Source organism: Hemitrygon akajei, chromosome 8 (assembly GCF_048418815.1).
Source record: "Hemitrygon akajei chromosome 8, sHemAka1.3, whole genome shotgun sequence".
NCBI classification, from domain to species: Eukaryota; Metazoa; Chordata; class Chondrichthyes; order Myliobatiformes; family Dasyatidae; genus Hemitrygon; species Hemitrygon akajei.
In genome coordinates, this window is record NC_133131.1 from 161,555,465 (window position 1) to 161,580,576 (window position 25,112).

The following is a 25,112-nucleotide window of genomic DNA, read 5'->3' on the forward strand; positions in this document are numbered from 1 at the left end:
AAAAATTATGCCCTTTAGTATTTGACATTCCTGCCCTGGGTTAAAGATCCTGACTTACTGCCCCATCTGTACCTCTCACTTTGGTGAATCATCTTGAGTGTTTAAGTGTTGCCTGCATAGATATTCTCCATCTAGTGATTATATGAGATAAGGAACTCAAATCTTCATTTGAAAGTTCCCAGCTTTCCAGTATAGAAAAATTAAGTCGTCAGCATGGAACAACTAACATTAAGGTCTCTACCAGCTGATCATCTGGAGATGTATTTTAACAAAGAGTGAAAAGGTTTTTGGAGAAGGTGACTGATAGAAGTTGTGCTCTTTTCACAATAGGCTGGTGCCACGGAAATGATGGTAAATAAGGATGAAGATGAAAACTCTATGCACAACACAGTTGTTTTGTTCTCCACCAGTGACAAATTTACCTTAAAGCAGGTAAGAGATATTTGGTAATCAGGATGCTATCCATGTAGTAGTGTGGAAAACCGAGTTGTAACCCAGTGAATCCAGTCTTTCTTTCTTTTTTTTTGTAGCATATTTTGCTAGAGTACACTTGGTAACAGGCTGGAAATAGAATTTGTAGTTGAGGTGCACAAGGGATCAGATATTGAACTCAGCTGTCTTTTTGGAAATGTGACAGAAATTTTAGTCCAAGTATTGATTTTGAAGTTTTTGTAAACTGGAGAGACTGGCAACATATTAACAGGTCACTTGCGAATTTTTCTTTAATTCGCCTTCCATATTTACCTATATGATTACTGTCTAATTTATTTCGGGGCATCCAGAACCTACACACAAATGCCATTTCTTGTTAATCACATAATTAAAGATGTTAACAATAATACAAGTTTGACCAATACTTTGCTTTCCACGAGCATGAAATTCACATTTTAATTTGATTGAAGAAACAACATTAAGTTTTAATATAATTTCAGGATATGTGTGTTGTTTGCGGGAGTTTTGGGAAAGGCCCAGAAGGACGACTGCTTGTTTGTTCTCAGTGTGGCCAGTGTTACCATCCCTACTGCGTCAGTATTAAGGTAAGAGGTGTTTATAACCCATATCTCTCTAAACCAGGGGTTCCTAACCTGGGGTCCACAGACCCTTTGCTTAATGGTGTTGGTCTATGGCATAAAAGAGATTGGGACCCCTGTACTAAACTCTACCTGTGCATGGACATGCTAAATGTTTTATTTACTCAAGCACCTTGTTCTGTAATCCCACCATCCTCTGTGTGGGAAGAACTTGGTTTTCACATTCCCTTTAAATCTTTCTCCTGACCATAACCCTATGCCCTCTAGTTTATACCTCCCTAGACTGGGAGAAAGACCATGACAATCCACCAGACCTTTGCTTCGCATAATTGTATAAACCTCAATTTTACTGCAGTCCCCTTTGCTCCAGGAAATACACTCCCATCCTTTGCAGTCTCTCCTAATGCTTAAGAACCCTACTATATAAAATAATCATGGATAATTATTGAGATTTTTCATCTGAACAGATCACCAAAGTGGTGTTGAGCAAAGGCTGGCGGTGTCTCGAATGCACAGTGTGTGAATCCTGTGGAAAGGCCTCCGATCCAGGTCGCTTGCTTCTCTGCGACGATTGTGACATCAGCTATCATACTTACTGTTTGGATCCACCTTTGCAGACTGTCCCCAAAGGTGGCTGGAAATGCCGATGGTAAGTTACATTAGAATGATCATAAAAGTAAATCTGTGACCATTGAAGAAAGGAATAATGCAAATTGGGAATCAAAATCTTATTTGAAAAGATTCTTTTGTATTCCTGCAGAGGCACTTTTAATCGAGATTTTACTATAACAACATAAATTTGAGCAGATATTTTAAGTTGCACCATTAAAGCATTTCAACACTGGGGGTGTTGCTAGTTAGATTTTTTTAAGTCAATCTTTTACGTTTCTAAATAAAAGCTTATCAATTTAGTCGGGTGTACTTGTGCATACACTTTGATTTCTACGTTGTATGTTGGTTGCTATTTTATAGCAACTGCAATAGTGCAGTTAGATAATTTTAATGGAGATGTTTTAGTTCATGCTAGTGTATACTTCTAAGACCTTGGTTGATCTTAAAAAAATTTGTAGTCATGATAATGTAGAGTGTACATTTACTCTAACTTTAATGAGAACAATAGTTTGAATCTTTTGAACCTGTGGAATAACGGAACATGAAGCTGCTGCTTTAACAATATTGAAACTGTTGCAGTTGGAGTCTGTGACATGAGAGGCTTGGTATCTGAGATGCTGACTCACTGTTCTCTGAAACTGCACTGCATCACACATACCTTTCTGCTTCTAAGCCAACAAATACCAACCTACTCTTTCTTTAGAATACAAACTTCCAACAATAAAGATTCACAACAAAACCCTGGAAAACATACAAAAAGTGCAGCTCAAGAAGTGTGCTTTGGAGTATTGTGTACAGTTCTGGTCACCGAATTATAGGAAAGATGTCAACAAAATAGAGAGAGTGCAGAGGAGATTTACTAGAATGTTACCTGGGTTTCAGCACCTAAGTTACAGAGAAAGGTTGAACAAGTTAGGTCTTTAGTCTTTGGAGCATAGAAAGTTGGGGGGGGGGGGGGCTTGATAGAGGTATTTAAAATTATGAGGGGGATAGATAGAGTTGACATGTATAGGCTTTTTCCATTGAGAGTAGGGGAGATTCAAACAAGAGGACCTGAGTTGACAGTTAAGGGGCAAAAGTTTAGGGGTAACACGAAGGGGAACTTCTTTACTCAGAGAATAGTAGCTGTGTGGAACGAGCTTCCAGTAGAAGTGGTAGAGGCAGGTTCGATATTGTCATTAAAAAAAAATTGGATAGATATATGGACAGGAAAGGAATGGAGGGTTATGGGCTGAGTGCAGGTTGGTGGGACTAGGTGAGAGTAAGCATTTGGCACGGACTAGAAGGGCCAAGATGGCTTGTTTCTGTGCTGTAATTGTTATGTTAAGAATAGGTCCTTTGAGCTCTCTTAATTCCCTCGTTTTTTTCTGGCTTCTTTTATTCCTCATCGTTTCTGTTTGATTTTAGCTTCCTAAACCTTGCATACACTTCATTCTTCTTCTTGACTAAATTTACCATCTCTCTCAACATCCAAGTTCCCTTACTTTGTCATTCTTGTCCTTCTACTTGAAACATACCTAAAATAAGAATCTAAAATAGAATTTCCTTTTTGTGAGAAGTGCTAACTTCCATGGGATGTGAAAGATCTGCCTGGGATAAAATGGAATGAAATATTGACAGATAACGTTGTAACAAGAGGTAACTGCTAAAGAGATGCTGTAAGCTGGATAGGTTTCCAAACAGCTTAAAGATAGATGATCCAATGTCACACCCCTACAGGTGACTAGGCAGACTTAGATGATGAAACAAAAAGGGCGTATATGATAGCCAAGGGGGAAACTGAAAAATAGATAGAGCATGCAGAAAAAGGATGTGAGAATGTTGGGGCATTTAACATAGGAAAACCTAAAATCCTTCTATAGACAGGTAGATAATAAATAGATCACTTATTAGAATCCAGATAAAGGTGTGTGACTTGCTGAAAAATTATGAATACCTTATCAGTCTTTACCAATGAAAGGGCTGAATTAGAATGAAAATCGATACAGGAAGTGGAGATACCAGAACAGCTGGCTATGCTTCAATCAGACATTCTTGAAATTGGATTTCTTAATTAATGTTCAACATTTATGCTTGTTTTGAGTTAGGTCTTATTTAGCTGTTGATGGCGTGCAAACTGTAATAATCCTTTAAGGATATTTACCTTTCTTCCTTTAATTTCAGTCATAACTATGGAAGCATAGTAAGTTGAACCTACTTTATCAAGTACAGTAAATAGCTATGAGATCACTAGCTGTGCAAATTTGACCATGCAAAATATTGAATGTTTATCAAAGTAGGTGCAGAAAAAGACTATTTTAAAATATTACTAGTTGACTTTTTTGAGCTGGTAGTTTGTTTTTTTATAATGAGTTATTTCTGTGAAAAATTTATCAAGTATGATATCATGTGAAGAAATACTACTGGTGTAATTCAAACAAACCAGATTGAAATTGAAGTGTTCAGCAAATTGGGTAATATTTGTGGTAAGAAACAATGTTAATATTTCAGGACAATAACTTTTCAAAGATTTGAAAATGTGAATTCTCTTTCTTGTTCCATAGTTGCTGCTTTGAATATTTTAGGCATGTTATGTTCCGTTTCATATTTCCAGTATTTGTGATATTTAGCTTTTGGAAAATGGGAAGTTGGCCAGCTGGCTCTAAACCACAGTATAGATTACTCCTAATCTATAATGACTACTCCTTCCCCTGAGGGTATTTCTCTCCCCCACCCCCACCTTTTTATTCTGATTTCGTCCCCCTTCCTTTCCAGTCCTGATGAAGAGTCTGGGCCTGAAATATTGACTGTTTATTCCTCTCCACAGCTGCAGCCCAACTTGCTAAATTCCTCCTGTAATTTGTGTGTGTTGCTCAGGATTTTTAGGAGCAGCAGAATCTCGCGGGATTATAGATGATTATTTGCTGGATTATGGGACTGGCAAGTGTTGAAGTTTGGTCTGCATGCAATGTGTATGCAATTCATTTTCACTTTCTAATGCCACAATTTTTAATTATTTGTTTAAGCACATTTTCAAAGTCCTTGTCCACAGCATGATATAATCAGAGATTGATTTTGGATATTATGGGAGGGGATATTTTTTCATTGCAGAAAAATAATGCTGGGGTATAGGAATCATTGATAATTTGTATTTAAAGCAGATGAGCACTAAAGAACAAATGACTTACTGTTGCTTCTGTTTCTTAATATTCCTTTGTAACAATTTCTCAGAATATTGACATTTTGAACAAACATTACTTACTTAAACCCATCATCCATACAGGAGCATAGGCCAGCAGAGTCCTCTGTCCTGGGCCAGTCTTTCACATTGTCTCTAAGTCTCGCCCATCCTCTTGGTGTATCCTTCCTCTCCCAGGGATGAGGTCTTTGGAACTTCTGGAGTTTCGGTAGCACTTTTCTTTTGCTGAATGGGGTTGCTAGCCCCATGCCCAAACCTCATCATTTCACAGCCGTGCTTGGGACAGTCTACGGCAGAGCTGAACGAGCGTTGCAAATACATTAGTTTGTTGCAGTGATTGCAAGATGTACCCCCTTTGATGTAATTTCATTCATTGTTCACACCTGAACTTTGGAGCATTTTAGCAATGCTTTCAGACGTGACCACTGAGGGCAAGCCATGTTCTTCTGATGCAGTGTTCTTTTTTATTTCAAAGGTGTGTTACTTGCGTACAATGTGGGGCAACCTCGCCTGGTTTCAAGTGTGAGTGGCAGAATAATTATACACAGTGTGCTCCTTGTGCCAGCCTGACTGTCTGTCCAGTCTGCAATAAGAACTACAAGGAGGAGGAACTAATTATACAGTGTCGACAGTGTGACAGGTTGGTGCATTCAATTTATTCTTGCTGAACGTCAACTGTACTCGGTAAAATTTGAGACCCATGAATTATAGCTGTAATTATAAAGGTGATAAATATATACATTTAATATGAATGAATTTAAAAGCAAGTGTAGAAATGCACATTGCTTTTGTCATTTAGTGTCACTTGAGCTAAGCAGAAAGTATGTCTCAATGTACCAGACGTGGCCTGATATAACGGGAAGGATTCAAATCAGTATTTTTTTGGGTAGGGGAATTTTAAAACAAAAGACAATCTGCAGATGGAAATAAGAAATAAGGGATTCTAGAATTGCATATGGTCAATTTGTTCTACATGGATGGAAAAAGAAAGCACGAAAAGCACAGAAAACAAAAAAGGAACTACAGGCCGGTTAGTTTAATACCAGTAACAGAAAAAATGTGAGAAGCTATTATTAAAGATATTGTAGTAGCAGAACAGATAGGAAAAAAAAATCAGTATAATCAAGCAAAACCAGGATGATTTTGTGAAAAGGAAATCATGTTTTAGCAATATTTTGGAGTTCATGTGTACTATGTACATAAACTATACTGTGGATCAAGGGATAAATACTTTTAAGAAGGCATCTGATGAAGTGCCATGTCAAAGGTTGTTGTGGAAAATAAAAGCTTATGTAGGAGGTAACATTTTGGTTTGGACAGAAGATGAGTTAACTAACAGGAAAGAGCGTGTATCTTTCTGGGTGGAAACATGACTGGCACTGGCCTCAAATTTGAAACAACTTACATCAATGAATTTATATAAATAAATGATTTACAAAACTCCTTACAATAGGAAATCAGTAGATTAAGTAAATAGGCAAATCTGGCCAATGTGATAGACTTTGGGGAAATATGAAATTCCTTCTGGCAGCAAAAATTAAAAAAATGTCTATCCTTTAAATGGTGAGAGGAAACAGAGAGCTGCTTGTCTTGATGCATGGTTTGTAGGTACCTCAAGTAGTTAGAAAAGCTACTGGAATATTTCTGGGTATTGCAAGAAAATTATTGTTTATGCTTCAGTAATAGGGCACCATTGCGATCATGTATGGAGTCATGTAAATAGTGCAGTGGATGGCACAGTGCCACTGTAGGAAGTTCAGTAATGTCACAACTCTGGCAGCCTCTAGTGCTGTCATTGTGGAGTTTGCACGTTCAACATGTGAGTTTGTGCCCCCACTCCCAGTATGTTCTGATTAACATCTGCATCTCAAAGGTATGCTTGTTGTTGGTTTAATTGATGACTGTAGGTTGCCTCTGATGTATGTGATTGATAAAATTGGGGAGAAGTGTGGTGTGCTAAGGAGCATGAGGAAGAATAGATAATAGAGAAATAACTGGAGAATGAGATTGGTAAACTTGCTCTAAGGATTGATTAGCCAAAAAGCATGCGAAAGGTTTTCTGTAATTCCAATTGACTCTGAAATAGCTGCTAGGGCATGTGATGAAGATGTTTGGACACAACAGGATTGTACACTCAGTGGCCACTATATTACATACCTCCTCTACTTAATAAAGTGGCTACTGAGTGCCTGTTTGTGGTCTACTGCTGCTGCAGCCCATTATCTCAAGATTCAGAGATGCTCTTCTGTACATCTGTATTGTAACACATGGTTATTTGAGTTACTGTCACCTTCTTGTCAGCTTGAGCCAGTATGGTCATTCTTCTCTGACCTTTCAAAGTAGCATACATCAGGATGCTCTTTATTGACTACAGCTCAGTGTTTAGTACCATCATCCCCTCAAAGCTAATCAATACGTTTCAAGCTCTTGGCCTCAATTCCTTCTTTTGCAATTGGATCCACGATTTCCTCACTTGCAGACTGCAGTCAATTCAAATTGTCAACAAAGTCTTCACAATCTCCATCACCACATTTGTACCACAAGGCAGTGTGTTTAGCCCCCTGTTCTACTTGCTTTACATTTATGACTGTGTGGCTAAGCACAGCTCCAATGCCGTATTCAAGTTTGCTGACGACATCACAGCCTAGTATAGAAACAGCAAGACCTTGAGCAGAGAATCCCACATAAAGTAGTGGATACAACCTAGTCCTTCATGGGTAAAGCCCTCCCAGCCACTGGACACATCTACATGAAAGAGTGTTGCAAGACAGTGGTATCAATTATCAGAGATCCCCACCACCTAGGACATGCTCTTTTCTCACTGTTGCCATCAGGAATAAGGTACAGGAGCCTCAGGACTCTCACCATCATGGTCAGGAGAAGTTATTACCCCTTAACCATCAGGCTCTAGAAGCAGAGGGGATAACTTCACTCAACTTCAGTTGCCCCATCACTGAAATGTTCCCACAACCCATGGACTCACTTTCAAGGGCTCTTCGTCTCATGTTCTCAATATTTATTGCTTATTTATTATTATGATTTCTTTCTTTTTGTGTTTGCAGTTTGTTGTCATTTGCATCCTCAATGAACGCCTAAGTTGGTGCAGTCTTTCATTAATTCTATTATGGGATTTATTGAGTATGCCTGCAAGTAAATGAAAAGGTTGTATATGATGACATACTAATTTACTTTGAATTTTGAGCAAGGCATTTTCGCCCACAGAGCTGTCGCTCACTAGATGTTGTTTGTTTATTGCATCATTCTCTGTAAATTTTAGGCTGCTGTGCATGAAAATCCCAACAGATCAGCAGTTTCTGAAATACTTAAACTACCCTGTCTGGCACCAATCATTCCACAGTAAAAGTCACTTAAATCACATTTCTTTCCCATTCTGCTGTTGAGTCTGAACAAGAACTGAACCTCTTGACCATGTCTGCATGCTTTCACTCATCGAATTGCTGCCATGTAATTAGCTGATTAGATATTTGCTTTAATGAGCTGAAGTACCTACTGAAGTGGCCACTAAGTGTAGGTTGATTGTGTTGATGAAACCATGGAGATGGATTTTATCATGGGACAGTGTAGTATAAAGTCATGCACTTTAGGCAGATTATATTATTTGAATAGGGACAGATGGCAGGTGATCAAAGTACAGAGGGATGTAGGTGGAATTAGGCGAGTTGGCATAAGAAATATTGGGCAGGTTAGTCAAGAGTTTGAAATATTGAGAGAAAACTATATTGAAATAAGAGATCCTGAGGAATCTTGACACAATGGATATAGAGTGAATACATTTTCTTATGGAAAATGCAAAACATGTTTTCAATTTTTTAAATATTAATTGTCCAAGAATGTAATGAAGATCTTTGAACTATTTTAATGGTTGGTAGATTCCTGGCAACACTTGAATAAAAGGTTTCTAGGCCTGGATGGAAGTGCAGTTACATTCAGATTAGCCAGGACCGTATTGAATGGTAAATGGGACTCCCAAGAGCTAAATCCTTCCTATAGATGCTGCCTGGCCTGCTGTGTTCCACCAGCATTTTGTGTGTGTTGTTTGAATTTCCAGCATCTGCATATTTCCTCATGTTTGCTGGCTAAATCCTGTGTTCAGTATTTAGCAACACTTAAAAGAGATACAAGTGTCTTACTAAACATCAGAAAATAACTTGTTTCTCATCAAGCGTCTTGCTGCTTATATGGTTTACAGTCAATTTTATTCGGCTTACAGTCAATTTCTATAATAATATCAATACTCTGAGTACATTTGGGTGAAACTGAAGTTTAAATGGAACTTACGTTATACATTATCTATATTGGTTGGTAGAAACCTGTATCAATGAGAAAGAGGATGTGCTGGAGCTTTTGGTAGGCATCAAGTTGGATAAATCACTAGGACCAGACGAGATGTACCCCAGGCTACTGTGGGAGTTTAGGGAGGAGATTGCTGAGCCTCTGGCAATGATCTTTGCATCATCAATGGGGACAGGAGAGGTTCTGGAGGATTGGAGGGTTTCAGATGTTGTTCCCTTATTCAAGAAAGGGGGTTGAGATAGCCTAGGCAATTATAGACCAATTATAGATCTTACTATAGTGGTTGGTCAGTTGATGGAGAAGATCCTGAGAGGCAGGATCTATGAACATTTGGAGAGGTATAATATGATTAGGAATAGTCGGCATGGCTTTGTGAAAGGCAGGTTGTGCCTTACGAGCCTGATTAAATTTTTTAAGGATATGACTTAAACACATTGATGAAGGAAGAGCAGTAGATGTAGTGTATATGGATTTCAGCAAGGCATTTGATAATGTACCCCATGCAAAGCTTATTGAGAAAGTAAGAAGGCATGGGATCCAAGGGGACATTGCTTTGTGGATCCAGAATTGGTGTGCTCACAGAAGCCAAAGAGTGGTTGTAGACAGGTCATATTTTGCATGGAGGTTGATGACCAGTGGTGAGCCTCAGGGATCTGTTCTGAGGCCCCTTCTCTTTGTGATTTGAGGAAGTGGAGGGATGGGTTAGTAAACTTGCTGATGACACCAAGACTGGGGGTGTTGTGGATAGTGTGGAGAGTTGTCAGAGGTTATAGCAGGGTGTTGATAGGATGCAGAACTGGGCTGAGAAGTGGCAGATGGAGTTCAACCCAGATAAGTGTGAGGTGGTTCATTTTGGTAGGTCAAATATGATGGCAGAATATATTATTAATGGTAAGACACTTGGCAGTGTGGATGATCAGAAGGATCTTGGGGTCTAAGTCCATAGGACACTCAAAGCTGCTGCGCAGGTTGACTCTGTGGTTAAGAAGGCATACAGTGCATTGGCTGTCATCAACCATGGTATTGAGTTTAAGGGCCAAGAGGCAATGTTACAGCTACATAGGACTTTGGTCAGACCCCACTTGGAGTACTGTGCTCAGTTCTGGTCACCTCATTACAGGAAGGATGTGGAAACTATAGAAAGGGTGCAGAAGAGATCTACAAGGATGTTGCCTGGATTGGGAAGCATGGCGTATGAGAATAGGTTGAGTGAGCTTGGCCTTTTCTCCTTGGAGCGACAGAGGATGAGAGGTTACCTGATAGAGGTGTATAACATGATCAGAGGCATTGATTGTGTGGGCAGTCAGAGGCTTTTTCCAAGGGCTGAAATTGCTAACATTAGAGGGCATAGTTTTAAGGTGCTTGGAAGTAGGAACAAAGGAGATGTCGGGTAAGTTTTTTACGCAGAGTGGTGAGTGCGTGGAATGGGCTGCCTGTGATGGTGGTGGAGGTGAATATGATGGAATCTTTTAAGAGACTGTTGGATAGGTGCATGGAGCTTAGAAAAATAGAGGGCTATAGGTAACCCTAGGTAATTTCTAATGTAAGGACATGTTCGGCACAGCTTTGTGGGCCGAAGGGCCTGTATTGTGCTGTAGGTTTTCTACGCTGCTTTGTTTTTCTAAGTAACCTACTGTTCAGTCTGGACTGTAATTTTGTTTGCTGAAAGGACTAGAAAGTGTCCCAGAGAGTACGTAGCAGAAGGATCCAACAGATGGACACATTTGATATATTCCATGACTTCGACTGTTTCACGAGCCCTAGTCAGCTCATTTTCAATCACATTCACATTCGGTCTCCTGACTCCTCAATCCAGTATAGGAATTCTTCAAATTTTCCTTGAAAAGATGCCCAATTAGCCCCTCCATCATCATACTTCATAGTGTGCTGAAACGTTTCTCACATTGAACCGCTTCTGTAACCCTGCTTACGTTCTTCAAATCAGAGCTGTAGTTATGGAAGCCCATTTGGACCGAAGCATGACTGTCTCTGTGAAATAACCTTAGGAACCAAACCTCTGGTACATTGATGACGTTATTGGCGCTGATTACTGTCTCTCTGAGAACACAGTTTTCATTACCTTAATTATCAACTCTCACCCTGGTCTATCTCAGACTTTCTTCCCTTTGATTTCTTAGCTTTCATATGGGTGGGTAGAGAGAATTGGTATAGTTTATCAATCAGTACTATTACAACCATATAGACCTTCATAAATGTCTTCAGTACAGCTGTTTTGTATAAAAATGATATTCCACCCTTCTATTCCCTTCAGATCTCATTTGATGATACTTCCCTCTCTGCCAGGGAAATTTGCCTTGGTTAATTGGGCTCTTAACTGTATCTCTTCTGTTTCCTGCATTTCTGTTGTAGCCACACTTTCCTCTCATCCAGACCATGATCAAGGCTTCTTCTGCCCTATCAACCTTTTCATTTAATAGATACTTTATTGATCCCAAAGGAAATTACGCTGCCACAGCAGTATTACAAGTGCACAGATATACAAATATTCAAAGGGAAGAAAGAAAGAAGTTACCTCGACAGTCTAACAGGAGGGTGTCATCACTTCTTCCCCAGGTATAGGTTGACTCATTATAGAACCGAATGGCCTCATTTAGCACTCCTTGGAGTAGTGCAGTTGTCTTACTCTATTACTAAAAGTGCTCCTCTGTTCAGCCAAGGTGGCATGCAGAGGGTGAGAAACATTGTCCAGAATTGCCAGGATTTTCCGTAGCGTCCTTTGTTGTACCACAACCTGCAGTGTGTCCAGTTTGACTCCTATAACAGAGCTAGCCTTTCGATCAGTTTATTGAGCCTGTTGGTATCACCCATGATGATTGTACCACCACATAGATTATATAGGCAACAGCAGACTGGTAGAACATGTGAAGGAGAGGTCTGCATACTACAAAGGACCTCAGTATCCTCAGGAAATAATGGTGGCTCTGGTCCTTCTTGTACACAGCCTCTGTGTTGACGTTCCACTCCAGTCTGCCATCCAGATACACCCCCAGGTACTTGTAGATCTTAACCACATCCACGTCCTCACCATCAATAGTAACAGGGAGCAGTGCAAGCTTTGTCTTCCCAAAGTCTGTCACCATCTCCTATGCCTTACTGATGTTGAGTTACAGATGATTTATCTTGCACCAATTGACAAAGCCCTATATCCTCCGGTCCTCCCTGTATACACCCAACTATTGCTGAGTCATCAGAGTACATCTGTAGATGACATGACTCAGTGTTGTATTTAGAATCTTGGGTATACAGGGTAAACAGGAAGGGAACCAATACAGTCCTCTGTGGGGCCCTGGTGCTGCTTATAGCCACATTATCCAGGATAACAATGGAAGTGCTGACCTGCATTGAACAGAGCTTTTCCCCCAGCGGTGAGGGCTGTATGATATTGAAGCCACTTGAGAAATCAAAAAACATGGTCCTCACAGTGCTGCCCTGCTTATCCAATTGGGAGTAGGCTTTGTTCATCAAGTAGATGACAGCATCATCATTTCCTTCCCCCTCTCCCCGTCAAGCTCTGCATTTCCTTTGTTTACTCTTTACAGCAGCTTCAGTTACAGGTGTAACACCTATGCTTTTCCCATTTCCCCCTTGGACCTTAGCACTTCTTGCACCAAAGCAACCATTCACTTCTGTATGGAGTACTACCTGCAATGCTCATGGCATGGTCTCTTTTGCATTGCAGAAGCCAAATGCATTTGGGGTGTTCATCTTGGATAAGAAAGATTATCAACCTTAACTTGGTTTTTCTCTGCCCAGAATAACTACCTGACTTGCTGGGTAGTTTAATAAAGTGTATTATTTGAGGTTTTTAGCACCTACGGTGCTCTCTGTCTTTGATCCACCATTGTATTTTCTTTCTCCTTTGCTCTGTATTTCCTACAGGTCATCTACAATCATCAAACCTCCACTAACCTATTCAAAAAGACAACACTTGCATCAAAGTCTCTTGGTCTCCATTTTATTCCCATCTTCTGCAACTAAAATATATTTGTTTTCCAATATTTCCCAATTCTGATGAAAAGTCTTGAACCTGAGATGTAGCTCTGTTTCTGTCTCCACAGAACTATTGAGTATTTACAGTATTGTCTTTATTTAAACCAGAGAGACATTGAAATAGGAGTGTGGGTAAATGCTTGATAATAAATTACATTGGATTTAAAATAATAGGCTGTTTAACCTGCAGGTTCATCCTCTGGTTTTGTTTGTCTTTCCAATTCACTGCAATGGAAGCAGGTGTCCATTATTTCTAAATTGAGGTCACCAGTTTAATTGAAAGATTCACAACTGTAAATTTTTTCTTATTCTATAAGGCTGACTGTTTTAGATTACAGCTGGTACACTATTGCGCATTGGATTAATTGATGTCCTGAGGAGGGAACAAGAGGCAGACAACTGACAAGTTAACTGTTTAAATTCCACTAACTGTAGCTGCACCAGATGTATGTGGTTTTGGTAACAGCTGATGTGAACATACTGGGATTTTGGTTAAATTTTATTTACTATGGACCTTAAGATGATGCTTAAAATGCTAATATAGAAGAAAATATCTTGCACCTGATGAGAAGGTAGTAGAAATGGTGACTATCGTAAGTCAGCAAATCTTGATGATCTTACATTGCCAGGGTAAGTGGGGTGGAGATTGGAAAAGGCCTGTCAATCTTCCAGACCTGCCTAAATACAGGGGAGGGACTACAGGACAAAAATGGCTAAGTAACAGGTGGTGGGGAATAAGTGGGAGGAATTTCTTTAGTCAGAGGGTGGTGAATCTGTGGAATTCATTTCCACAAGCTGTTGTGGAGGCCAGGTCAGTGGAGGTTAAAGGCCATCAAATGTTATGGGGGAAAGGCAGGTGAATGCGGTTGAAACGGATAATAAATCAGCTCTGATGGAATGGCAAAACAGAGTCAGTGGGACAAATGGTTTAATTCTGTTGCCATGCCTTATGGTCATATGGGTAGGGATATACTTGGTATCTATAGACCAGTTTAATCTTAGTGAAATCATCATAGGCAAAGAATTGCCTGAGTTGATAGAAGACTGTTTCATTGATAAATTTATTAAAACTTGTTAATATGATGCTGGTGCAGACAATGAAATTTCAAATCCCACCACTATTTATTTTTAATCATATGACTACATGTTAGAATATGTTGATGTACAGTAATAAACTATCATCAGATTGGCTGAATTGACAAAATGAGAGAATGGTGAAACTAGGTGGTTCTCCTTAGAGCAGCGGAAAATTCGATGGAGGTGTGGAAGTTCATGTTTAGAGAAGATAAGTTTATGAAAGCTATTCCCATTACACAGATTCAAAGATGAAGGAGACATTTAAAATTATGGACAAAGGAACAAGGGGAAAACGAGGGGGAGAAACATGATCTGGAATTTAGTACTTTTAAGGGTGGTGGGAACATAATCGGTGCCTTTAAAAGAGGGTAAGTTGGCAAAGAGTGAGAATTTGCAGGGCTGCAAGGAAAGACCTGAGAAAAGGGACTGATAGCTACAATAGACTTTATTGCCTAAATGGCAGCCCCCTGTAATTCTATCATGATATGTCCCAGCTTGTAGTTCATCCTCAACCCGTGCTTGTAATTGTGACCCAGTTTAATTGAATGGTAAAATGTAAGAGAACAGGCATGTTTCTGAGCAGACAGGTTGAATGGTAGTTGTATGTTCAGGCAGCTACTTTCTCTGCCCATCTTCCAAGGTCAGACCTTGGTTCAGTGAGTGTCCACACTTCATCCTTTCCCATTAAGGATGGACTTTGTTATTATAAATCTTAGACACGGTAGCATAGTGGCTAAGTTAAGCTGGGCTATTGGTCTGTAGACATCAATTCTAATCCAACCATTGAATCTGGGCATTAACTTCAAATAATTATGGAATTTGAAGAAAAAGTGTCAGCAATAATAAATACTAAATTTTCAGATGGTAATAAAATCATCTGGTTCACAGATATCCTTCATGAAAGGAAATCTGTTGTTCTTGCGTGAACAGACCTTATCAGCCTCAGGATTCATTGATGTGGCTCATTAAGAAATGAGAAGTCCATAAGATCACAAGACCATATAACATAGGAGCAGAATTTAAGTTATTCAGTTCATTGGCTCTACTCCACCATCAATCATGGATGATTTTATTTTCCCTTGCAGCCCCATTCTCCCAGTAACCTTGCATCCCTTACTAATCAAGAACCTATCAACTCCTGCTTTAAATAAACCCAGTGACTTGACTCCATAGCATGGTAATGAATTCCATAAATTCACCATCCTCTGGCTAAAGAAATTTCTCCTTATCTCTGATCTAAAGTCCTTCTGTTCTGAGATTTTGCCTTTAACTCAGGGACAATTGGAGGTGCCAGTGACATTTGCATCCCATGATTTATTAAGTTTTAATAAAATTATACTGTACTCTTCCTTTCTCTTCTCCTAATTGCCACTATTTTCTTCTTTTCCCGACGTGTTTTCATCATTGTCCCTTCATCCAACTTTTGTCAATTCATTCATGCAACCCCATTTCCCACACCAGCCGCTAGATCTTGCCCCAAAAGGAGCCCAGTTTCTTATACCAGCAATGTTGGCAAGGTGATCTGATGAGAAAAATGTCAATGGACATTTATTCCAACCAGGATTGAATTGTACATAGGAGTGAGGCAAAGAGAAACACTGATAATGTAACCAATGCCATGAACTGTACTTTTTTCTTGTAAAGGTTCCTGTTTGTTCTGTTCCACGCAACCTTTTTGGTCTTAAGCTACATGACTTACATTATGACACAGAAGGAAACATATAGCCTTTCCTCTTTCATCACTTATTCTGTCTCATATGATAAGGATATCCATCACCAAAACTGGTCTTTCGGTCCAGGGTTATTGACTATTAACCAACCATTTACACTAGCGCTACATTAATTCCATCTAATATTTTCACTGTATTCTCATCAATTCACCGCCACCACCACCACCAAGATGTCCATGATCTCCCTGGGTTCTTTTGCCACCTGCCTACGCTAAGGTGTAATTTCAGTGGCCATTTAACCTGCTAGCATGTCTGGGATGTGAGAGGAAGCAGGAGCTCATGGTGGAGCTACATTGTCATTGAAGATCATGCAAATTCCACAAAGACACCATTGGAGATCAGGTTCAAACTAGGGTGCCTGAAACAGTATTAACACTAACTATTTCTTCACTCGACCACAGCAGTTGAATGGCTGATGTGTGTTGCAGCATAATTGTTAATTAAATAATATTTGCACTCATCTTTATGTTCTTAGGTGGATTCATGCAATTTGCCAGAATTTGAACACAGAAGATGAAGTTGAGACTGCAGCAGATAACGGCTATGACTGTTTTACATGTAGGCAATATGCGACAACTCCAGGTTAGAACTGAAACAAACCCTCTTGCTCAAAGATCTTACTTATAAAGTATTTGGCTAAAGCAGTTATCCCTTCATAAGTAAAAGCATTCCTTTTTTTGATAGATAATTCCAAGTGACTAACAGTAATTAATCTTAGAAGCTTCAAAGTCTCTAATGTTTTTATTTCTTCTGCTCCAGTGACTACCTCAGAAGGGACTGATATGTCTTTGGTAACACCTCAAGTTATTGTGAAGACGAAGGAACCAGGTAAATTTGATCCCAACTTTCTATCCTGCTATGATGAAGGTTCCAGAACTACCCTTGGTGAAACTGCTTCAGTTAAATTGTCCCTACTCATTTGTGAACAATAATGAGAGCTTATAGATGTTTCACAAATCACTTCAGATAAAGCTTTAGCTGACATCCTGATAGATAGTATTTACAATAGGGCAGGGGTGGCGAACCTTTCTGAGACCGTGTACCCAAGTTGGTGATATTCTTATAAAACAAATTCTCTTGCATGCCATGGTAATTTCTTGAGCAGAGATTATCTTTGATTAAAGTAGTAGTAACAATTTATGCATGTTTTAAGAAAAACGGATGAGTCTTGTTTCTTATTTTTATGTAATTATTGTATTATTAATAATAGAAGTATAAGGGACAGACTGGAATAAATGAAGTGTTTTAGAAAACCTGTTCAAAATTATTAATACTAATCTTATAAAAGACATTGAAAATACATCATTACTAAATAATGTTGTTATTATAATCGTTTACTATCCAAATACTGATGTGCACATCAGGATTTGCAAGGATTTCAAAATGTATCATTTAGTATAGTGTTCTTGCAGCTATCCAGCTGGTGCCATGCTAGCGTGAGAAGTTTCCTGTAAAAACATCTCACTGCTCTTGGATTGTAAAAAGTCATTTGTTGCTTCATTTGGCAATAAAGCTAATCATCATGTATCTTTTGTATTATGGGTGAGATTTAAAGAATCCAGGAGAAGCATTACCTATCCCTTGCCCTCAAAATCTTTGTGTGCCATCTTGATGCAATGGGTTCGCCACCCCTCCACCAGGCATTACTTAGTAGTCTTTATGAAAATATGCAGATGTATGTTGCCTGATTTGGGGGTGTAAAGCAGATAAATTAACCATTTAGAAAGGATCAGACCTGATAGTGCAAGATAATGGAACTGATGAAATGCCTGTTTAGGAACTGGATAAAATGTTCTTCTGTATCATAATAAGGTACAGTAGAATTTTTACAGTGTTGAATAAAGCGAGTGAGTTTATAATATCGACAATGGTGACTATAATTGAGTTGAATGTAAAATTAGTGTTTTGATAGGTTGGTAATAGAAATCATCTTCAGAAAGGCAGAAATAAGGTGTTTGAAAGTGCTCCTAATCCTGTTTTTGATATTAATTCTAGATTACAGCTGGTAATGGTGAATATCCAAAAGGGCAAGAACTTGGTTTCTTCACTTCTATACTATTTTCATGACTTTGATTCTATCTGTAGTTTACTGTGTTAGAGTCAAAAGATGCTGAAATAGGCTAAATGTAGTTGCATTTAATTTTAAATTGTACATTGTTGTGAAGTGTGAATAAATACAGGTAGGGATTGTGAGAATAGAAAATAATAGCCATTGTAATCAGTGTCTGGAATGTGAGGTGAAATAATTTAAACCACGACAGTAATTGCATTCTGCAAAGCATTAGTAAACTAGTACAGAGTAGGTTTGCAGCAAAAGTGTTGAATGTTCCAGTACTGTATTCAGTTTTGGGTTGTTGGTCAGAAAAAATGTACAATTAAAATTAAAAGTGCAAAATAAACGATCTAAAATATAAGAGGTGTATGTTGAGCAAAGGTTAAGGAAGTATAAAGTTCTTTTAGAAGATGGAAGGGGAGGAGTAATTCAATATATTTTTAGAATTGCAAGTATGGATGAAATGAAAAGGAATTTTCCACCATAATTAATGGCAAGATGGGAAAGTCAGGACACTGTGAAGAAATGAGCTTTGAAGGGAGAATTAATCTTATGATCTAGTTTCTCAGTTTGCTGGTATTATCATAACCAGAAAGTAGAAATTTGATTATTGAACAGAACTGAGTTTTTTTTTAATCACCATCAAAGATGTGTGGATGAAAATTTTCAACCATTGTCAAAAATAGTGAACAGGTTTTGGATGCTTCCAAAATTAGAGCTGATTTAGTACGACTTTCCTGTCTCTCAGGGATAAGCAAATCCTCACTCAGTATAACTTTGCTTTTCTTGGAAAACAGAGCCAATGCGGACGTATACACAAGATGGTGTCTGCCTAACTGAGTCGGGTATGTCACAGCTCCAAAGCCTCAGTGTTGCTCCACCACGTCGGAAGCGACCTAAGCCAAAGTTGAAGCTAAAGATCATAAATCAGAACAGTGTGGCTGTTTTGCAAACTCCTCCTGATCCGCAGTCTGAACAGTCCAGAGACATAGATGGAGATATGGATGATAGCAGAGGTACAATATTCTGGCTGATCCCTTTCATTAATTTACTACAATGAAGTAAACTATTTCATGCTGTTATGTTTAAACTTCACTTACATTGGCCCAAATTAGATTATTAACTGGAGGAAATACCTCCCTAGTCCCTCTGCATTTCAAATAACTGTTGTTGATAAATGCCAATACCAACCAACACAACATAGTTTTTTTTGTCACTTTTGTTAAGGGTCTAGACATTACTGGAAAGGCAAGCGTTTTTAATTGTCCATTTCTCATTATCCTTGACGATGGTGGCAAGTTGCTACTGTACACCATAGTACCATTTGGTAGGATGTTACAACATTTACACCCTGTGACGATGAGCCAGTTATATACGTACTTCTAGATCAGCTTGGTTTGCAATTTAGACAGGCCTCTGCAGATGATACTGTTCCCATGTGCATTCTTCCCTGGTCTTTCTCGGACACCTCAGCCATTGGTTTTGGATGTGCTATGAGAATAGTCTGAGCAAGTAACTGGAATTGCTTTTATAAATAGCCCACTGCAACTACTGGGGACAAGTAATAGGGTGAATAAATAGGTAAGCTGGTTGCTCTAATACCAATCAACTGAGATGCTTTGGCCTGGATGGTGTTGAGCTTCTTGAGAGCTTAAAGCTGACATACTCATCATTTGTGCTTTGTAGATGGTGGAAAAGCTTTGGGTGTCATAAGTGAGTCAGTCAGGGCAGGATATCCAGTCTCTGACCTGGACTTGTAGTCATGTGGCAAGTCAATTTAAGTTTCTGTTTAGCAGTTACCTCCAGAATGTTTTTAGCATGTTACTTCAGCAGTCATGATAAGAGTACCTGATTATTCATTACGTTATTTTCAAATGCAAGATTATATTGGAGAATTCTGTTGCTCAGTCTCCTGAGATGCCTATAAAAATAGCTATCATTGTCTCTGCTATTTCTCTCTTCCATTTTCTTCCTGCATCTCCTTTAACAATCCCATTGTTGCCAAATCATTTTTCTATCCCTTCAGTTCATTTTCCTTTGAAGTACTTTGTATTAGATCAGAACAAATATATTGGAAAGTGCCCTGCACCCAATCCATTTAATGAATAAATGCATTTGCGTGAAAGTATGATGTTTATGTCTTGTTACATTGTATAGCGAATAAGAATTATCTGAAAAAGTAGCTATGTTTGGATATTTCAGCTCTTAGTTCAATTGTAAATGGATATATATTTGTCCTGGCTTGCCTAATAATTTGAAATATTTATTTTCATGAAACATGAAAATTTATTTGCACTGGTGCGTTAGCTATACATTTCCTTGGGAAATAGTTGTAGCGGTATAAGGACCAGATCCTATTAGCCATGTAAATTGGATGGAGATCAGCTTCATTCTATCTGTAAACAGAATTATTTTGCCCATTTTGCTTTCTGGTCTACAGTTAAATTCATATCAATTTTAAAAGATATCCATTCGTGATGTTCTTTTGATGTCTACCAGAGAAAACTGGGTTTGTTCCAGTCTTATTTATAAAGCTTGTAGTGGGATGTGGAAAGCCCATCAGTGCTTGCAGCGGGATCTGGACCAACTTGAAAAATGGGATTAAAAATGGCAGATGGAATTTAAACCAGAGCAGAAAAGACTTTGGTGAGGCCAAATTTGGAGTATTGTGTACAGTTTTGATCACCTACTTACAGGAAAGATATGAATAAGATGGAAAGAGGACAGAAAATTTACAAGGATGTTACTGGGAAAGTTTGATTAGGTTTGGACTCTATTCCCTGGAGCATAGGAGAATGAGGAGAGATTTGATTGAGTTATACAAAATTATGAGGGGTATAGATATAGTAAATGTGATCAGGCTTTTCCCACTGAGATTAGGTGAGACTAGAACCAGGTTAAAGGTGAAAGCTGAAATATTTAAGGGGAACCAGAGGGTGGTGGGAGTGTTGAACTAATTGCCAGCAGAAATAGTGGATGTATTTTTGATTGCAACATTTAAGAGAAGTTTGGATAGGTACATAGATGGGAGTGGGGTGGGGGCGTGTGGAGGGCTGTGGTCCAGGTATGGGTTGATGGAACTTGGCAGAATATCTATGTATTAGCTGGACCGAGAAGCCTTTTTCTCTGCTGTAGTATTCTCCATATTTGATTGCTGCTGCCTGAATCCAAAATTTGCGTTAGATTATTTAAGTTGCTCAGAACATCAGATACTTAAATTTTGAAATGTCATTATTAATAATTCTCTGAGACTGTAGACCAAGCCTTGGCCTGTTCCCTCACAGAGACATAGAGCATCTCCTAACATGCTTGAAGAGAAGCTGTGAGAGGGGTCTTAGCAGTATTGATTGTGAATTAATTAATAATTAAGACATGACCAGCAATAGCAAAGGTTATTTTCTTGGTGGAACAAAATTAGTATATTCCATCATGGTTCTGGCGCCCATCCAGGAATTTAACTGCCTTTGTCCATGAACTTTTCAGTTTCTAGAGCTGGCATGGGCTTAGGCCAGCAATAGCATTGTTTACTTTGCTTTTAATTCAGCTTTTTAAGAACTTTAACTATTTTCTTAATAGAGCTTTAGTCTAATTAAAGGGGGAGATGTTGCGGGGAGTCATATTGTAAAACATCTTGAGAGTCCCCATGCTTTTCAATATTTGTGAATGATGATATCATTTTTGATGCCCAGTGAGCTCCAGGTTAAGACCTTAAAGCCAAAATGAGTGCGCAGAAGGATGCTTGCACTGGTACTGCTTTCTGCCAATAGAGGGAACTGGGCTTCAAATGGAAGACTCTGTCTATGGCTGTGCTGGAGGAAACAGCAGAGTCCTGGACTGGCAGTCAACAACTGAAATGGTGCTCGGTCTACTGGGGGTTGGGGACACAGCTGTGTTTCTGATCTGATCCATTGATCTCAAGTCCTCACTGACCTACGTTTCCCTCTTAACTTTTGTCATTTAACATTCTAAATCTCATTATAAGCCATTAGATTTATAAACCTCCACCTGTTTCCATGATCACCTGCATTTTATCCTCACTTTAAATTTTTCTTTTGTGATTATCACCAAAGAAGTCTTCTTTAATGAACAAAATGATAAACTCTTCTTAGCAACAGGTTTTTTTGATGCGGAATATATTGGGAGAATTCTCCCCTCAAATTTGCTTGCAGCTTCGGTGTCGTCTCCAGAGGCAAAAAAAGTTTGAAAAGAACTGTGTGAAATGTTTACTTGCACAAGGTACATATTTCTCAGAGACATTACTGTAGGTATTTTTGTTTCATGAAACAACTAATTCATATCATGGGTAATGTAGACTTCACCCAACACACAAAGACTGCTTCAACATAGTTTTGGCTGGATAAATGTCCAGTCTAGTTTAACACACACAAAATGTTGGAGGAACTTGTTGGGGGGGAGGGGGGTGTCAAGCAGCATCTACGGAAAGGAATAAAGAGTCGATGTTTTGAGCCAAGATCCTTCCTGAAATGTCAACTGTATTCCTTTCCATGCTGCTTTACCTACTGAGTTCCTCCAACATTTTGTGTGCATATCTCATGCTTTTCTGCATCTGCAGAATCTCGTGTTCATTATCCAGTTCAGTGCTGCATTTGCAGATGTGATGTTTATTGTTTTAAATTTGCTTAGCTCTTCAATCTTAATTTTACAGTATCTGATCTAATGGACTGTGATACAAAGTCTGATACACCTACTAGTCCAGAGCGAGAACCAGCAGATGATGACCGCAAGGGAGGCGAAGGGTCTGACAGCCTTAAAAAGAGGAAAAGGAAGCCATATAGACCTGGTAAAGAATCTGCTTAAAACGGGTTTCTAAGTAAATTAGATTAAATACATACTGAGTTGAGAGTGATCTAATCTGATATCAATGTTTTATACATATTTTCAATCGCTTTCAAGTTGTATCTTAGTGCAACAGAAACATCAACTGTTTCATTTAGCTAAGTATAACATTTTTAACATTTGTCAAAAATAGGAATAGTAAATCACCAATGCTCAAGTTTGTTGGCTATGTAAAAGCGGGCTGGAGCGCTTGAGTTATAAGAAGAAATGGGATAGCTGGGACTTTATTTTCCCGTGTGTGTAGGAAGCTGAGGGAAGAACTTGCAGAGATACACAAAATCATGAGGGGTGTAGAAAAGGAGGATAGCCACTGTTTTTATTTTCAGTGGTAAAACTAGTGACTAGAGGTTTAAGGCAAAAGAGGAAAGAATGAATGGAAAGGGCTAGGTTTCTCCATGACAGGGTGGAGGTAGAGGTGAGTGCAGTTACAAATTTAAAACACATTTGGTCAGGTTCATGGACAAGGGAAGTTTACAGGGATAGAGGTCCAATGCAGACAGGTGAGAGTAGCTCTGGTAAGTGCACTGATTGGCAAGGATTAATTCAACTGAAGGGTCTGTTTTCATACTGGATAGCTGTGTGGCTCAATTCAAAAAGTCCAAGGCAACATTGAGATGTGTTGGATGTTTGTCTTAATTCTATCCCCCATTTAATTATATCCCCCATTGACTAATTTGTGGAATCAACAATACTTCCTTATTATCCTATAGTACATGAACAAAATAATGTAAATGCTGGATATTTGATGATATTAAGAAATGCTGGTAATACTCAGCTGGTCAATCAGTATCTATGAAGTATGAAACAGTTAACACTTTAACTCAATTACAGTTGAAATCAGAAGATTACATACACCATAGCCAAATACATTTAAACTTCACAATTCCTGACATTTAATCCTAGAAAACATTCCCTGTCTTAGGTCAGTTAGGATCACTACTTTATTTTAAGAATGTGAAATGTCAGAATAATAGTACAGAGAATAATTTATTTCAGCTTTTATTTCTTTCATCACATTCCCAGTGGGTTAGAAGTTTACATACACTTTGTTAGAATCTGGTAGCATTGCCTTTAAATTGTTTAACTTGGGTCAAATGTTTTGAGTAGCCTTCCACAAGCTTCTCATGAGTAATTTTTCCAACAATTGTTTACAGACAGATTATTTCACTTTTAATTGAGTATATCATAAATCCAATGGGTCAGAAGTTTACCAACAATATCAAAAGAAATCAGCCAAGACCTCAGGAAAAAAAATTGTGGTTCATCCTTGGGAGCAATTTCCAAACGCCTGAAGGTACCACGTTCATCTGTACAAATAGTAGGCAAGTATAAACACCATGGGACCACGCAGCCGTCATACTGCTCAGGAATGAGATGCATTCTGTCTCCTAGAGCGGAACATACTTTGGTGCGAAAAGTGCAAATCAATCCCAGAACAACAGCAGAGGATCTTGTGGAGATACTAGAGGAAACAGGTAGACAAGTATCTATATCCACAGTAAAACATCGACATAACCTGAAAGGCTGCTCAGCAAGGAAGAAGCCACTGCTCCAAAACCGCCATAAAAAAAGCCAGACTACAGTTTGCAAGTGCACATGGGGACAAAGATCTTACTTTTTGGTGAAATTCCTCTGGGCTGATGAAACAAAAATTGAACTGTTTGGCCATAATGACCATTGTTATGTTTGGAGGAAAAAGGGTGAGACTTGCAAGCTGAAGAACACCATACCAACCGTAAAGCATGGGGGTGGCAGCATCATGTTGTGGGGGTGCTTTTCTGCAGGAGGGACTGGTGCACTTCACAAAACAGATGGCATCGTGAGGAAGGAAAATTATGTGGAGAAATTGAAGCAACATCTTAAGACATCATCCTGGAATTTAAAGCTCGGTCACAAATGGGTCTTCCAAATGGACAATGACCCCAAGCATACCTCCAAAGTTGTGGCAAAATTGCTTAAGGACAACAAAGTCAAGGTATTGGAATGGCCATCACAAAGCCCTGACCTCAATCCGATAGAAAATTTGTGGGCAGAACTGAAAAAGCGTGTGCGAGCAAGGAGGCCTACAAACCTGACTCAGTTACACCAGTTCTGTCTGGATGAATGGAACAGAATTCCAGCAACTTACTGTGAGAAGCTTGTGGAAGGCTACCCAAAATGTTTGACCCATGTTAAACAATTTAAAGGCAATGCTGCCAAATTCTAACAAAATGTATGTAAACTTCTAACCCACTGGGAATGTAATGAAA

General features: G+C 38.9%; 1 protein-coding gene across 10 annotated transcripts in view; it reads left to right on the plus strand.

The window, feature by feature from the left end:
• kmt2ca (lysine (K)-specific methyltransferase 2Ca) overlaps window positions 1–25,112 on the plus strand; it is a 469,037-nt gene that overhangs the window by 301,250 nt on the left and 142,675 nt on the right. For 9 of the 10 annotated variants that reach the window (XM_073054925.1, XM_073054927.1, XM_073054926.1 and 6 more), the window contains 8 exons: window positions 331–432; window positions 933–1,037; window positions 1,499–1,680; window positions 5,297–5,461; window positions 16,429–16,535; window positions 16,713–16,781; window positions 18,804–19,022; window positions 22,673–22,807. In XM_073054925.1, coding sequence (XP_072911026.1) covers window positions 331–432; window positions 933–1,037; window positions 1,499–1,680; window positions 5,297–5,461; window positions 16,429–16,535; window positions 16,713–16,781; window positions 18,804–19,022; window positions 22,673–22,807 — 1,084 coding nt within the window. The remainder of the gene's footprint in view (window positions 1–330; window positions 433–932; window positions 1,038–1,498; window positions 1,681–5,296; window positions 5,462–16,428; window positions 16,536–16,712; window positions 16,782–18,803; window positions 19,023–22,672; window positions 22,808–25,112) is intronic. The other variant, XM_073054934.1, reaches the window with a different exon arrangement.